The following is an 18,099-nucleotide window of genomic DNA, read 5'->3' on the forward strand; positions in this document are numbered from 1 at the left end:
GTCACCCCTCTGGGTGTAGGAGGGTCTCAACCAGAGTTTTTAAAAGATATGCATTGTTAAGACTAAAAATTTGAAAAATTCCCTGGGAGAAATCCTCAGACCCCTCGTTTCCACCCCACATCACAATATACTCAGGATTAGGTTCATATTGTCAATACTTGAACATAGTAGTGACTTTTTTCCCCAAAAAACTGAACCCCATCATCTTTCCCTGTGTTTGAGGTATGTTTGACATAATTAAAGGGCCGTCAATTCGGTTATGTTCTCATCAATTTTTCTGAGGGTATACTCCCAGTAATCCTCTAAGCACAATATGTGTACAGGGTTTCTAAACTTAGAGAAGCAGCTGGTGATTTGGAGGAGTATTTTTAAATTTTGCGGAGCAGCTCGGTATTTTGCATAAATGTCAATAAAAAAGTTAAAACCACTTATCTAAAATTGCTTTTGAGTTTTTACAATCATTTTAAGCTCTTGTATAGAAAAAAATCCAGCTTTAAACATTACCTCATGCTTGAAAACACTCAGCCGGGAAATGCGGAGCAAAATAACTTTTTTGCGAAGTTTCCAATTTTGCGAAGCAGTTGGTAACCCGTGTGTATGCAATCATATACATAATATGTCCAGGAATTCTTGAGGGTATAACCCAAAAGTGATTGAATTTCGGGTTTTCCAGAGAGAAGAAAGAAACTGGTAAAATTAAAGTTTCATATTTTCCTTATATTCTGAAAATTAACTTTAATTAACTACCACTGTAACGATTAATAACTACACTTTATGTGCAGCTATGAGGATCCCTTAAATAAAAATTGTTACTGGTAGCTAAATTATTTCATTGCTTTAGGAGAATTTGAAAATATGATGATAAAATCTGAATTATGAATGAAAAATTTTGAAGCTTGAGGGTATATGCTATATGTCTAAAAATATTTGCCATTATACCTCTTGTATGAAGTGTACCTTATGGGAACACCCCTGCATCAGTTTCATACACCCCCTTACTTTTTTGGCCTCTGAATAGCTTGCTGTATGAATTTCATGTTTACATAGAATATTAGAACCTTTTTTTTTTTTTTTTTTTTTGCATTTATATTGCTGAATTATATCTCTTATACGTATCCTACAATTTTATAAAATTAAGTTATGAAAAAAACAAGATCACTTTATTTTGTCTATAATCCATTTTTGATAAAATTAGTGCTGTAGAACTAAAATTGATTTATTTTGTGTTGATACTTTGTAAAAATTATAATCTTCTTTTATTAGGTTGCCTGATAACCTTCTAGCGAAGATTGCTACAATGATTAGTCTGGACCAAGTTAACTTGCTAATGCTTGGTTTTAGCAAAAATAAAATGGATTTAATTTCAAGGATATTGGATTTCTTATCCAAGCCTCAAAAGAAGACTAGAGGGCCTAGAACAGGTATATGTAGTTTTAACAATGCATATGTAATTAATTATACATACTAAGAAATTCTCTGTTCATTAAATATGTCCAAAATGTTAAAATTTAAATTATGCTTATTAAAAACAAAGACTGAATTGCTGGTTTAATTTTATTTCGGTGTCCGTTATTTTAAATTTTTTAACATATACGAGGGGGGACCCAAAAGAAACCGGACTAATGGTGCGATGCCAATTCTAGATGTAGTAGAGTGTTCTCCAGCTAGATGGCTCAAGTAGAGACCTTCACAAAGCAGCTGTGCAAGTGGCGTCAGTTTAGTTGATAACGTTGGATCGTAGTGTTGGTTTTCTCAGGTGTTGTTGCTTTCCACCTGCGAACTCATTATGGCAGATTTCAAAGAACAAACTGTAAGCTTGAAATTTTGCTTCCTGCTTGAAAAGTTGGCTACGGAATAGCTTATCAAATGCATTAACAAGCTTTCAACAACGTTTCTATGAGCCGTACACAAGTTTTCGAGTGGTTTGGGCGCTTTAAACGTGGTAACACGAATGTTGAAGATCATACTCGCTCTGAGTGCCCTTCTCGAAATGATGAAAATGTTGAAAAAATCCGCCAAAAAATCAACAAGAGTCGTCGTTTTACAACTGACAAAACTTTAGAAGAAACAAGAGTGAGTTGGATCTCGCGCGGGCGATCAGAAGAATTTTTCCTTCACCACAATAACGCTCCCGTACACTCAGCCTTCACTATTAACCGTTACTTGGCCTCTCAGGGGTGGCCAGTCGTTCAACGACTCCCGTATTCTAGCACCCTGTGATATTTTTCTGTCCCCGAGGATGAAAAAAAATCTGAAAGTGAAGCGTTTTGATGATGTAGAGTTTATAAAAACTGCTTTGCAACAGGCACTGGACATGGTCCAAGTTAAAGAATTCCAGAAGAGCTTCTAACAGTGGAAAAAAAGATTTAACAAGTGTATTGCATCTAAGGGGGAACAAAAAATTTCTTTGAAGGAGACTAAAGAAATTTTGTAAATAAACTAATAAATAAATATTTTAGAACAAAAATTCGGTTACTTTTGGGTCCCCCCTCGTATGCTACTATGAAAGAATAAAGCCTCATACTTATGTGTATTTTCCTGTGAATGTCAACTTCACATAGCAAAGGCATCAGCATAAAATTGAATATTTCCTGTTAGTCCCATGTTCCTGCTCCCGTGACCATAGCTCTCAAATAATCTTTGGCTTTTAAGGGGGAAGCACATATGAGTAGTTTGATAAACAAATTCAGTAATTGTTTCAAGATAGGCAGATAATTACACTTTTTCAAGTAGTTTAAGTCAAGTTTAAATCAAAATTAAGTTTCACATAAAAAAGTACTAGCTGTTGTTGGCACAAGTGTTAGTCCATGGTTTCATCAATTCACTTACTGTAATGTTTCCACGTACAGTATATTTTCTATTGTTTTTTACTGTTAAATGAGTGTTTTAGCAAAAAATTCAAATGTATATATATTACCAGGTGGTGCTGAAGAAGACGGTGTTGAAAATGCATCGGGAAATCAGAGTGAGAAGTGTGGGTGAGTTCTGAATTTCTGGTTCAGATGTTATTTGGTTATGATAAATAGTGCTATTTTGGTTGGAAGAGTTATTTAGCTTTATTATAAAAGCTAACAATATTGCTATTTTTTATTTTAGGTGTAGACACAGATGTCTTCTTAAATTTTCTGCTAATGACAAAAAAAATTTGTTAGATTTCTTGCAATTACTGAGAGAAAAAAAGATGTTTGATTCATATATCATTTCTTTAATGACGTGCAAGAAAATTGAGAGGAAGCCATCTGAAGATTATAAAAAATTAAAGGAAGTGTTATACACCTACAAGGTACCCTTTTTTTTATGTTATGTTTTGGTTAGATCTAATTAAGTTGAATTTAAATTTTGCTTAATTTTTATATGTTTAAATTGGAAAGTTGCAGCACCCCCATAAATTCAGGGCTGCCACTGGTGACTAAAAAAGCAATTAGTTTGAAGAGTTGTAGACTGTGACAACTATATTAGCCTAAATCAAGACAAAAACAACTATTTTGTAAAAAAAACTGCTACTATTTCAACCTGAAAGCGACTAAAATGTAAAAAAATTGATGGATGTAAAAAAAGTTGAAAATGATACAAAAAAGAAAGCTTCAGCTTCAAGTATCATGGGCCAAAATTTTCTAATTTCGAACTCACTCAGATCTTCCAAATTAATCAAAAAGTCACCAAATGGCTGATTTAATAGCGAAGCAAAATTCAAATGGGGCAAAGGCAACTTTTTTAGGCTTTTCAGGTTACTCTAGATCATTAACTTCGCACAACCCTGCCATTTTTATTTGCTTGATTTTCTCTGCAGTTGCAATATTCGGACAAGGCTATTTAATGAACATAGAGCATTCAGCCTTATTATTATTATTTTTATTTTTCAGTAAATGTAAATAAAACTTAAAACTATAGATGTAAGCAAAAACTAATGGTTGTTTAATCTGCAAAAGTGATAAGGAATTTAAGAGCAGTGTTAAGCACTTTTCTTTTGTGATTTAGAAGCCTGATGTAGCATATAACATACTAACTTCAGTGTGTTATCAACCCCTTTTTATATTATATTTAACTTGTTTCATATTTGTAACTACATTTAAACCTTATAATGAAAAGAAGTTTTTGGGGATGACTTATCAATTTTTTCTCGCTACATGTCGATAACCATTACGATTAATATAGATATTAATATTAAATTTGTGTTATTTAATAAACATACACTATTCAGTCTTCCCTTTTGTTTTTTTTGATCAATCATGAGTTTTTTATTTTCACTTGACTGTTGAATGACGCCTGAGTCCTGCCTACACAGACACCCTCGTGATTACGAAAAGCTTAATTTGAATTCAACAAGTCAAAAATTCAAATTTTCTCTTTCCTTTTTCATTACTTTCATTTTACTGTAAATGTAAATAAAACTTTGATGTGCAAATGTAAATAAAAGCTTTTGATTGCTTTTTATGTGTAAGTAATTGTGAATTTAATTACAGTGTTTAGTGATTTTTTTTTTAAAATTTAAAAGTCTGTTGTACTTTATGAAATAAGTAATATGTGTTGGCAATGCTTTGAAACAGAGAAGTGTAACTGCAGTTGACATTACTTTGTTGAATGGATATGCAGAATAGTAGGGATAATAAATTACTTCATTTGAGATAGATAAATGGCTGATTAGTACTTAAAAAAAAGAAAAAAAGTTTTTTCCAACTTTTATGTTTTGAGCCGTTAAAAAAATGGCTGTAATGTTTTCATTGTTTTTTAAAATATATCTAACTTCCATTCTTATCATTGAAATAAGATTGCCAATTTTGCTTCAATGATAAGAATGTGTGACCAATCATTGGTGTGAAACCATGTCAGGAACGCCATTTGTGTGTAACTGGAGAGATCAAATGAGGTATAGGGTATTTATCGAAGTCTATATGTTGCATGATTTAATATTAAAACTTTAAAAAATAATGGAAGACTATTTTTCATTTAAGAGGTTACTACAACAACTATTTTTAGGACCATAATTAAGTGGCAGCCCTGTAAATATGAGTCACGAGCCGCCACTGTAAGCTTGTGACCTGTGGATCAAAGCCTCTTTGTGTCGTTAACTGCTAAAACTTAGAGCGCTTCACTGTTGGCTTGGCTTCTTTTATTATCGTTCTGAGCTCTTGCATTCACTTATCTGAGCTGTGCTTTTTTGAATTTACCCATTTAATTGTTTTTTTTATTTGTTGTGAAAGAAAAATTTTGCACATATTTAGATTTACTTTGGTTTTCATTTTACCGTAATATTTTCTGTTTTAGCTTCACATAGTAAGTCTCCTTGTGTGGGTCATAATCTGTATTTTGTGACATTGTTTTTTTTTTTACTTTTTATGTTTCATTATTTTATTTTGATTCTTTTTATGAGAGAGCATATAATATATTTTTTAAATCAATTTTTAGGTAAAAATGGCAAATAAGGAGATCAATGCATGCAAAGGTGGATTTTGCTTGCTCCATGGTATAAAAATGGGTAAACTTAATCAGTTGCAAAATAAATTAAAGACTGGAAAAAAGCTACCGACAAAGTTGAAAGTTGATTTGTTGCCACCAATGCCTGCAAGTGAAATTCCTGATTTAGGTAGCTTTTGATTTTTTCTCATTATTTTCTGAAATAATGAGGCATATTTCTGTTGATTGAAGTAGATTTTGCATAAAAATTTTGTTCTTTTCTTCTTAGGTGAGACTCCAGGTGTTTCTAAAGTTATTAAAAGGCAGTCTCCTGCTAAAATGGATTCTCAAGAGGATCAAAAGTCAAAAGTAAGTTAGATAGTAGAAAAAGAAAAATTTCGGTTTTATTCATTAGAATTAAACCTTTTAACTTACAGTATCTTCATCTTGATAGTATATATGCATCTAATTCTTTTACATAAGGCAACAAAGGAGGCTCAGATTTCCAAAGCTTTTGGACGGTCTTGAATTTTAGTTTTCCATCAAGAAACCCTGAAAGTACTTATAATAAACATCATTTTGAAGCATAAACTAAATTGCTGTGCTTAGGCTAACCAAACTGAAAGTAAATCTAATTTCAACAAAGAAAATTAGTAAAGTACAACCTTATATTTCCAAATTATTGGGGACCAAATGCAATCCAGAGAATTGAAAGTCTACATAGTTTGGGTAACATGAGTATAAGCAAAACAAGTCCTTAAATCAATCATGAGATTAGTCCGCAGATCTGTTATTTTCCATTATTTTGAGTATTCTCTTTTCCCCCGATTCACCCCCTACCATATTTTTATAGTATGTGTGTATATGGGACAAATACTAACCCTGTTTTATCACAAGCTAATGTTAAAATAGGATTTTCAATGAATAAAGGATTTTCAGACATTTATTGCTGCAAAAATCAAAATAAAAAAGAGACATGTCATGCAGAGATGTTTTTAGTTCGCATTTTGCCACCTTTTTTTTTTTTTTAATTTGTCTATCTTAATCTAGTATTTTTTTCTTTGCTATTTTTTAATCATTAGTTTTTGATTTTTTAGTGTTTCATGTGCGAGGAAACAAAAAACAATTCTTGTCCTTCAAGGAAAAACTGTACCTATACTTTTTCCTCGTGGAGTAGGGATCAAAGCAACTGATTACCACTGAACTAAAACTAAAATTTAGATCTAGTTATGATGTTTTCTAAATTTAGAGCATTTGTATAATTTTTTGTGTGTTAAAAGTTATGCTGTGGGGAAAAATTTGTGCCTTGTGTGCAAATGCTATTTCTTGTAATGACAAAAAGAAAAAGAAATCCTGTTCTTCCGCCAAACTACACCGTAAAGATACTTTCAACAATAGGGTTTTCTTATTCCCTAAAATTATCTTCTGTTTTATGTGCTGTAAGTATCGCACATGGGAAAGAAATATTTTTTGAAGAATTATGAATAAAGGGAAAATACATAGTCATAGAAAACTGCATCTTATTTTTCACCATTTACAGAAAACTTATTTGCTTCAAAAAAAAAAAAAAACTTCGACTCCAAAACAGTTGGAATTCGTTAATTTAGGCCCCTATAAAAATGTGCTATAAAACTAATTCTTTTTTTTTTTTTTTTGCAATTTTTATTAATTATGTCCTGTTTGTCAAATGTATGAATTTCCTCTTTTTTCCCTTTCTAGTAATCTCATGTCTGTTAAATAAGCAGACTTATTGTTTAAGTTTGTAACAATAAAAAAATAAGTTTTGTCACAAAACTATGTAGTAATGTTTAAAAGACAGTAAGAAATTGAAAACAATTTTGCGCAATTTCTTCTTCCATTACAAACACGTGTGGCGTTTGAATGAATCTTGATTTACTCGAATGCTTCATTAGCAACAGTTTAGCTGGAGTGACGTTGGTCTGACTCCCCAAGTACCCCATGATGTTTGTTCTATTGCCATAATTTATTGAACAATCTATGCAGAGCTGGCATTTGATGAAAATAATGGACGAAATCAGTATACTTATATTTACATTCTTTCTATCATTATTTAAAATTATTGCTTGTGGGCCCTGCTTGTTTCGCTCGCCAACCCCCATCCGCCACTTGGACCGGCTCAATGTCTTCTGCCGCAGGTGACAATTAATTCAGTGAAGAGCAAAGGGATGTAAGTGGACATTTTCAAGTTTTTAATAAAACATGTTTCAAGATAAGATCATAGATAAGCTTTCATTCAAAAGTTTGTCTAAATCATGTTGTGTAGCAGCAAATTTTGCCACTTACATCCCTTTGCTTCTCACTACCTCAATTGATGATTTTAATGTTTATACCCCTGGATGTCTGAACCCATAAGGTTTATGTGGGTGGGACAGGGCAGAATGGCTTTTCCCAAGTGTCCTGGTACCAGTATTGACCTAGTAGACATTGCTAGTTCGGGGGAGCATGGTTACAGATACACACATTCAGACAGATTCACACAGAAATTAATAGTATAGATTTACATAAATATAAAAGTTTTTAAAAAGTCAGCGTAATATATTCATTTAAAAAAAGGACTTTTATTCATATTATTGATATTAGTTGAAATTTAAATTTGGAAGAGATATAACTTTGAATTACTAACTATATAGCACTGACATCATGAAATACATTAATATGATTTGAAAAAGATTGATATTGTATTTGATTTGAATGCAGGATGACAATGATGCAGTCTAAAACGAGCTGCAATTTAAGCCCAATAGAAGTACAAAGTTAGGTGGGCTGCAGCTTGTTTCACTGAAGATGAGTATTTTTCACTTGGCGAGACAACCTGTGGATCAGACAAAGGTCAATAAGTAGTTGTCAGAAAATCTTTAAAGGAAGATATTGCCCCAAATTAGGTTGTTTTGCCAACTATGGTAATGATGAACTTAAGGCCATGCTAAATTTTGCCGTCAAAGGTTCCTGTAAATTTACTTGTAAAATAGAGGACAATAGCAATTAATTTTTATGACTATTAATGGCAAATTGTATTAGTTTTAAGAATGCCACCAACAAATGTTATGAATAAACCAAGAAAATCGCATTTTGACAAAAGCTCAATGACTTTATTTTTTGATGTTGACATCAACTTTTGTATTGGTAGTTGATTGTCACCTGAGCCTTTGCATTTGCCTCAACAATGTCATCTTTTTCTGTGCAACTCTTTTTTTTATTATTTATTATGTAATCACCTCTGTAACAATAATCATCATCAGTTACAATCATGGAATAATTTGATCTTATTTTTACATTTGTGTTATTTTTTTATTTATTTAAAACTAACAATAAAAAAGACAATTTGTTGTGAATCTTCAAGGAATCTTTTTTACTGTCCAGTTATTTTGATGACTTGGGTGCATAAACTGTCATTTTTTTATTGCAAAAATCAAACCTTTAGTAAAAAATAAAATATACTTAGTTTTTTAAATAGACACTTTGAATTACATGCATAAGACTTTTAAGGTTTTGTAGCTACTTCATGTTTGCTTGAGGTAGTGCCACTCAATGTGGCAGTGTTCAAGTTTGCTTGAAGTGGATATAAACTTCTTCTGGTAAAAATTGGGTTGTAAAAATATGCTCTCTCTCTCTCTCTCAAAAAAAAAAAAAAAAGATAATAATAATACTCCAGCGTGGCATTTTGAACACCAATTCTGCGCCCGAGATTATTTCGGGCATGACAGTTGAAAAGTAAATTAGCTTTTCACAAGTTAATTATTGTCTTTCATTAAAAAGAAATAATAAATTCCTGACTTTTAATCTATTTAAAAAAATGACATTGGTTTTTTAATGTTACAAATAGTTTCTGAACATTTTCTTTCCTTCCTTATCTTAGGAGACGTCAGGGGTCAGAAATGAGACTATTATGGATAATGATTTGAAAGAGAAAATAAATTTAAAAGGTAAGGAGAATTGTACTTTTGAATTCATTCATAAAATTTGTTTATGTTTTTTGCATTTCAAATTTTTTTCTTAGTTCCTAAAGTTGTTGTTGAAAAGTTTGACATGAACTCTTTGCATACTGTAACATCTGTACAGGTAATTACTTTACTTCGGTGGCCTGCAAGTAAAAACAAATGTAGTTTTGTGTGTGCTGTGTGTTTTTAAAACTTAGAACTAATTTTGTTACTTCCTTCAGCACGCTAAATATACGTACATTCTTGTATGTGCATGACCAAATTGTGCTTGTGGAAAACTGTAGTACTGTTTAATCCTTATTTTGATAAGATGCAACAAAAATCATTTTCACAAAACTTTTAATGTGAAGTTTAAAATCAAGAGAGAGAGAAAAAAGAAAGGGATAACGAATTTAATTTTTGAATATAAGTTTATTATAAAGTTCTTAGGCTATTTATTTTTATGCAATTAAATATTTCTTTTCCAGCATTCATGCAGAATCTTTGTAATCCCTCATTATTTCCTCAATGGTGTATTAAATTGTGCTATATGGCAGGAATGCCTTCCCTCAAGAGTGATGGTGCCCCCTCAAATGCTAGGGAGTACTCTTTGAATAAGAGCCCCCCCCCCCCCAATAAAAAAAGATTCAGAAATCCCCTGAAATTACCCGCTGCCCCTAAAAATTTCGATGTCATAATCCAGTGCCATGACCCCCCCCCCCCTGCACCCCTTTATATGGAACTATTATGGACATGGATCAACATACTTTATATCTGAGTACAGCTCTAAATTGTAGCACTGCAGATGAAGTATATATATTTGTACATATATGGCTGTGCTTAGTAACAACATGTAGCATTTACTCCCCTTAAAGTCTGCATTGAAAGGCTATTATATGTGCCACAGTTTTGAAATAAAATATTGAATGCCCAATACAGTAATGTATAGTTTTTTGTTGAAATAAATGTAATTCTGATCCAAACATTTATTTGCAGATCTCCAATTTGCTTCAACTGAAGGATGGAGAAACAAGTACTCTGCTACACAAATTGGATCAAATCAGAAATTTAATTCTATGCATATTTCGCACTTTCAGTGAATTTTATAATTCATTTCATTTAGAAAGTAATTAGCTAGACATATACTTTGGATCCATCATTTCAGTCTTTCTAAGTCGCCCTCACCAAACTTTAAATTTTAATTTTTTTACTAATGCATTCCTTACTAGGAAGGTAGTGCCATGGAAAATCAGTTTTCATTTTGTACTGGATATTACACCATTGAGGAAACAATTGCGGATGACAAAGATTTCAGATTAGACAGTGAACATTTTTGTTGAAGATTTTTTATTTTCTCTGAAGATATTCTGCTTTACTTTGAATCCCCTTATCCAGTGGATTAGTAAAGTTCTGTTTTTTCTATGAACATCAATACCTCATTTAGCAACATGCATTTAATAGGAACTCCATATTAGCCAATTCAATTATGTCAACTTCATTAATAGCTTGTGAATCAGAAAATCAAGAACTAATTTCACTAGTCAACTATTTGTGATATTTATGAAATCTAGTCAAAATCATGTGAAGAATCCACATTGTCAGCATCTAGTCATTGTATGTTTGTGATAATTTATTATATGTCATTTGTCTGTGTAAATAGTGTGTTCTAATCCGAAATTAAAAGATGTTTTAACTATAAGTTGCTTTTTGTTCTTTGCACTTTCTTGTAGAACATTTTTTTTTTTTTTTTTGAAGTAATTTTCCATAATGCTCTTCATTAGAAGCATCTCCCCCCCCCCCTATAACTAAAAGTTTCCTAAAACTAAACTTTATATATATTTTTGTGGGAGACTAGTGGTGCTTTTCAGGAAGAATTTCCTCATGGAATGATTATTTTTTATTTATTTATTTTTTTTGTGTGTGTGTCGTGATGAGTGCAAAATTTAAAAAATGAACGAGATACTAGGCCATGAGCATTAGGTTGGCATTATTTAGTGCTCTTACCCTATGTACACAAAAACAATGTATTCTAAAATAAATATAACAAGATTTGATGAGAAGAGAATTTAAAACACTAAATTTTAAAAAATGTAAGGAAAATATTTAGAAAGATATTGTTTATGAGAAAAAAAGGAGCAAGGGGGGCTCCAGTTACTACCCGCTTGGGATATCTTATTTTTCAGCAATGTAAGAAACTTGTACCTTGTTCTCCATTTAAAAAAGTAATTAATTTTAAAAATAGAGAAAAAAATCTTAAGAGGGCAAAATGTCCCAAAGATTTTCATAAATTATTTCAGGGGAAGGGGGGATGAAAAGCAGTTTCAAAAATTCATAAAATTACAAAAAACTTTTTTTTTTTGAAAATACAATCTCACATGTTTGAAATTATTCTGCTGTGAGCTGGTAACATGGCAGTATTTTCTACAGTGGAGTAAAAAAAACAGTACGAAAAATCGCATAAAACATCACCTTTTTCTTATTAATTTATCAAAAATTGGATTCTGAGGTGCCTAACATAAAAATAACCCTTGTATTCCCAATTCCATGTAAGAGAGTGAAACGGCTTTCAATTTGAATGACCTTTGACCACGAACTTGAAAAACTAACCCCACATGTCAAATCTGTCTAGCCCACCCCCACAGGCCCAAGAATGTAGTGCCTCACCTCATTGTCCCATTCTCTGCCCTCTGCTCTGCTTCCGAGAAAGCGCTCGAAACGACTGTCCTTTCGTTAGTCTTTCTAAAAATCCAACCTCTGGAAGCATTTCTCCCTTTTTTCCCGCTGCCCTTGAGGACAATGCTACTGTTTCTGTCTTTAAGAAAAGTTGTTAGTTGTTTTAAAGATTACTGGATTTCGAGTCCGAAAATGACAGCATTTTTGGAATTCAAGATATAGAGGTATTCAGGATTTTCTTCCGAGATAAACATAGAAAATACATTGAATTTTGGCTGCAAATGCAGGGAAATTAAAAAATTTTGAGATCAACAGGCTTTTAAGATAGACAGGTTCGACTGTACCAGTTTCATGCAGGGGCGGCAAATAGGGGGGTCAAGAGGGGGCGGTTGCACCCCCAAATTTTTTTAGAGGAATGATAAAAAAGGAGCAAATTCAAATTACATAAATCACAAATCAATGGTTAAGAAAAACAATGCTTCTGATTCTTCGTAATGGTTGATGAAACTCGACACAATTCCAGACGTGAGCAAGTATTTTCCATTTTTTAAATAGTTAGCAATTCATCAAGCCTTTACTGGCCTTTTCAGAACAGAAAAAACTGAAAAAGAATCAGGGTTCATTTTAACCAAAGACGTTATTTCCTCAAAAAGGCTAAATATCTCGTTCTTGTGTGCTCTGTATAACGATGGTTATGAGAGGCTCATGCAGTGGCTGCATGATTTTCACTAGAAAATGTCTCGGTATTTTAAATTAATTGTTAAGCTCATATTTTAAATGTGTCTATTCATCACTTTCTTCTGCTAGAAACACATTTCAGCTGCTTAATGCAAAATATACTTTCATAGATACTCTTCAAAAATACTTTTAGAAAAAAATATCTCACATGAACAAATATCTTTTCTGGGGGCTCTTTTACTATGCAATCTCCCCCCCCCCATATGATGATTACTTGCTGTTAGCCAATATGTGTTTTGTTCCATACTGAGGTATTTCATATTTAAGAAATTCGACCCCCCAAATGAAACGCTGAAATGCCGCCCCTGGTTTCATGGGAAGCGCCACAAACAAAGACACACACAAAGTATGAAATCCTATCATTTGAAGCAGTGAGAAGCAAAGGGATGCAAGTGGCAAAATTAAAAATTTGGAGATAACCAGTACATATGGTAGATGAAAAAAAAACACCATTCAAAATTACCCTTCCAAACAATGACTACAGATATTAAAATACTTTTAAGAAATTAAAATGTGAAAGGTGGATTTTAAAAGTGTAACCATGGAAACACGAAATAAAATTAAGTTTAAGAAATTAAACGCAAAATAAGGAAAGAAGCAATGGATTTAAAAAGCGTAACCGTGGAAACTGGAAAATAAAATTGTTGACAACTTGAATCAAAATGATATTTTTCAAATTTGATTTAAAAATGCTTGTAGCTTTTTTTCCTTTTGAAGATAGAAGCCAAGTGTTTCGACCATGGGTCCAGAGAGATCTGGAGTAAAAAATGTTGCTTTTTCCAATGGTGTCAAAAAGAAAACTGAGGGACAATTCCTTCACTTTTTATTGATATATTTAATGAAGAAAGTAGTGCCTGAATTTCAGCTAAGCCTAGAAAAGTTCGAGCTAAAAACTCAAATTACTCCCGCCATAATTAAGTTAGAGCATTGAAACAAATTGCTTAGAACGCGGAAAATTCTACCCTTTTCAACAATACATAATATTAATATGTGCAAGTAATTTTTCACTCCCATATTCGGGAATGTATGTGAAATTTGGGCCTAAATTGGAAAAAAAGAACTACAAGGAAATCCTGTTACAACGAATACCAATATAACGAAATTTCCGTTTCAACGAACTACATTTTCAGTCCCTATATAACTGCCATTACATTATTTGAATTCCATTAAAACGAACACAAATTTGCACTCCGTTGAAGTTCGTTGTCACGTCATTTCACTGTATTTATCGGATTTTTCAAATTATAGCCTATGTCACTCAGTAAGAAAGCAAGCACCTTTCATATATAGAAGGAATTTTTCAAATAGGTGCAGCGGATCCGGAGATTACTTCGAACATATAAACACAAAAGTCCACCCTCTCTCTTTATACAGGGGTGATTGTGTTCCGGTATTTTACCGAATTTCCGGTATTTCGGACGTATTTCCGGTATTTTTATGTCCGAAAATACCGGAATTATGTTTGTTTTTGTTATGCTTTTATCTCCCTGCCTCCGCATTTTTTAAAATTATATAATAATCATCAAATATACCTGCAAGAGCCTTCAGATGGACACCTATCCCTTAAGATGGACAAATGTCAAGAAAATTTGTATAACACCAGCTCAAAAGTAACTTTATAACCCAATAAAAATTTAATCAAATGTACACACAATATTTTGACTCAGAACTGTTTAATACTATGGTAAAGGTGCACTTAAGTAATAGGGGCCAAAGATTCCCCCCCCACCCCACCCCGTTCTCACTTTGAAACTTTCAGGTATTTTTTGATGAATTCACAATCACCCCTGTTTATAATATTAGTATAGATTTATATTTAATATGAAATTTGCATTTTAAACTTCACAAATTCTTTTCAATTTGGCTTTTATTCATACTTATTACAAGAATTTTCTGTTTTTTGTATTCACTTTTGAGATTTGATTCTTGTTTGCATCTTATTGGTTTATTGTTCAGCTTTTTAGCTTAGCTTAGTGAATGCTTAAGTGCTTGTGTGTTTGATAAGTTGTCTGTATAATCTGAAATTTTAATTCTTAATATATTCTTTATGAAATCATTAAATTATATTACATGTGGGAATGAAAATTGTGTGTTATTATGGTAAGGTAATTGGCAGACATGCTTAGGCATTTTTCAAGATCAATCATGGACATAGGACATTGGTGGTGTGAAAATGGTTATCTTTTTATTATTAAGAAAGTAACACACAATGATAGTTCTGTCCTTTTGCTGAAACTTATTTATTGTTGTAGCAGGCTGTTTTAGAATTAAAGTTGCAATTTTAAGAAAGAAAAATGTTTTTATCTACTTTTGAGCAAAGAGAGCCCTATTATTTTCTGTATTGAAAAAAGGCTCTAAAACATGATGCAATATTCTTGCAATTTCAGTTGGTCGTAATCCTTTTGTGACAGTATTACTGAGCCTGAAATTGTTATTTTTGTAAATTTCATGAGCAAGCAAGAATTTGTTCAAACAAGGATTCATAATGTTTTGCATTTTACGAACAAAATTTAGAGACTCCTACTACTGCAGTTTCTCCGTAGTTTCTAGTTCATCCCTTACTACTAACTACACAAATGAAAATGTATCCTACGGAAAATTCCAAATTTGATCATTTTCCGGTCTTCACTAACATAACTTATTAAAAAGCACTTTATTATTCATGTATTATAATTTCGAGAAATATAGTTTTTTAAAAACTACTGAAATTTTTTCAAAACTACGGAAAATTTTCATTGTTACCACTGAAATTTATTATGAGAGGATGGAGTCTGAGAGTTAGAGCTTTTTATCCTGGGATGTTAAGGCATGAGATGATGCTCTTGCTTAGGCTTGTATTACGATTTTGCAATGTATGTATAATAATTTTCTTTTTGAACTGAAAAGAAAAGAGTATGCACTGTACTGGGTGTTTTTCTTTTCTCTGTTTTAAGGTGTTCCAACGCGTGATAAATGAAAATGCAATTAAAAGAAGTTAACAATAATAGAGTATTGTGTACATTAAAATTTTCAAGGAAATTTGATATCTAATTAATATTTACTTGAAGTAGAAATAAATTTTTTTAAGAATTATGCTGTTGCTCCTCTTGACTTATATCTAAATTTTAATAACAAATGCAGCAATAGTAAAAAATGCTTTAATAGAAATGGTGTACAGATTTAAAAAATAGGTGACAAAGTAACATACCGCCCATCTTATTTATACACTTGATAAGAAATTAAATTAAAGCATATTTTACTTAGGAGCTTCAAAGATTTATCTAATTATTTTCAAAGACTCTAGAACAATTCAAATTATTTAATGCATTTCAATTGCAGTTCCTAGTCTCTGACATTTTAGTATTTACTTGTATAGTTTTATAGTATTGTTCTAACTTTGTGAAAAACAGCTATTTTAAATTTAAAAGATAAAGTAAACTATAGATTTCTCATACAACTTTTTTTTCCAATTATAAATAGCACAGAAAACGAAAAGAAATAGAGGCTGTGTATTTTTATTTTCCCCCGTGTAAAACAGATTGACAATATGCATTAGAATTAATATAAAAGCAAGCTATAACAAAATAATTTCCAAAATGCATTCATTCAGGAATGAATAAGTAGCACATGTGTGCCAATATATATATATATAGTAATATGTTACAGAAACGTGGGAACCATAATTTTTTCATTTTTGATGCCAGATGTAGTAAGGAGCTGAATTTGACATATTTTGGCATTCTCCCCCCCCCTTATGCCCTCCCATTTGTTAAAAATTTTAAAAGTGTAGATTTGGAGCAACATTTTTCCAAATTTTCAAGGTCTTCAAGCACTTAAAAAGGAAATTTATATTTTCAAGTACTTTCACTTTCTTATAAATGAATGGTGCTATTTTTCAGGACTTGGGGGCCCCCATGTATGCAGGGGCCCTAAGCTACAGCTTATTTAACTAATAGGTAAATCTAGCCCTGCCCATATCTCAACATTTTTAAAATTTTAACTATTGTTTTGATTTGTTTTTAAGTAAAAAGTGAAAACAAATAAAAAAAAAAAAGATTCTATGATCCATCTTACTTTTAATGAGGCCTTTTAAATATCTTAGGATCATTCCCTTAAATTTTCAGAAATGTAACAAGTTGTAGTCTTGGATGCAGAAATATTTGTTTTTACTTTTGAGCATATGATGGAGAAAAAACATGGGGGGGGGGGGGGAACCATCCCTGAAAAATTCTCGACATTCTAAAAATTTTGTAAGAAACTCAGAATAAAGATTGTTTTGTTCCCTTGAACTAATAAAGAGAAAATAAAAAGCAATTTTGTAGACCAGGTTATAAAATTTGACCTTTAAAGCGTTAAGTCCGATATTTCAGACTTCAAATTATCTGTTAGTCAAACCTCATCCCTGAATGCACCTCTGTATATTTCTCTGTACATCATACCCTGTAAGGCTGCAAATATACAGTTTAATATAAAAGTTACTGAGTATGAAAGCTTGTAGTCTTAAGATTTTAGTCCAATCTTGCCATTTTATTTGCATTGCTCATATTTGTTAAGTTTATGGTATCTAACTTTAATAACACTTCAGCAAGTTTTTTTTTTTTTTAAGTTTTTTTTTCGATAAAAATCAAATCTCAGAATTGAAAAATAAAAACAATGTTTTTCCTTTTAAAATTATGCCTGAATTAATTAGGGGAAAATGTGTACAAGATGAGTTTTTATATTTTTATAACCCTGTATTTTTTTCCTTATTGGTTAAGTTTTGAAGTTAAACAAAACTGAAGCATGCATGATTTGTAGACTAAGCATTATCTTTCAAACCTATTAGCATGCTTTCAATGTATGCATTTTGTGATGAATGCCAATAATACTAATATTTGGCTAGTGTTTCATAGCTTTTAACAAACTAATTGAAATGTTGATCCAATGACTAAATTTTTTAAATAACATATCTCATTTTGAATTATCTTAATTCTTCTGATTAAATATCTACTTGTGATGCATTTTTTTTTTCTTTTGTGTACCGTTTTTTAATTACACCATTTTATAATACAGTTCTGCCTCTTAATCCCTTCATTCAGTTAGGTCACTTAACTTTAAGTCTGCTACCCAAACTAAATGATTACAAAATTAGGCTGTGTCAACTTTATTATCCCTAACAATGCTCGCAAATACAAAAGCGATTATCAGACACAGATTCTGGTCTTTACATATTAGTCTATCGCTGATAAGGATTAAGAAAACCTTTTGATATTATTTACAGCACTGAAAGTAACCACAGCTTTTAACTAACTTTTTCAAATATTTACATTATTAAAATGGTAATTTTCTTAGTTTCAAGATCAACTTTAAGTAGCTTGAAAAAAATGACATCATCATC

General features: G+C 31.6%; 1 protein-coding gene across 1 annotated transcript in view; it reads left to right on the plus strand.

The window, feature by feature from the left end:
• Positions 1–18,099, plus strand: part of LOC129225919 (uncharacterized) — a 126,875-nt gene that overhangs the window by 37,771 nt on the left and 71,005 nt on the right. The window contains exons 9-14 of the mRNA XM_054860455.1: positions 1,264–1,421; positions 2,921–2,978; positions 3,097–3,283; positions 5,407–5,584; positions 5,684–5,763; positions 9,272–9,338. Coding sequence (XP_054716430.1) covers positions 1,264–1,421; positions 2,921–2,978; positions 3,097–3,283; positions 5,407–5,584; positions 5,684–5,763; positions 9,272–9,338 — 728 coding nt within the window. The remainder of the gene's footprint in view (positions 1–1,263; positions 1,422–2,920; positions 2,979–3,096; positions 3,284–5,406; positions 5,585–5,683; positions 5,764–9,271; positions 9,339–18,099) is intronic.

The sequence above is a fragment of the Uloborus diversus genome, chromosome 1, assembly GCF_026930045.1.
Source record: "Uloborus diversus isolate 005 chromosome 1, Udiv.v.3.1, whole genome shotgun sequence".
Classification (NCBI taxonomy): Eukaryota; Metazoa; Arthropoda; class Arachnida; order Araneae; family Uloboridae; genus Uloborus; species Uloborus diversus.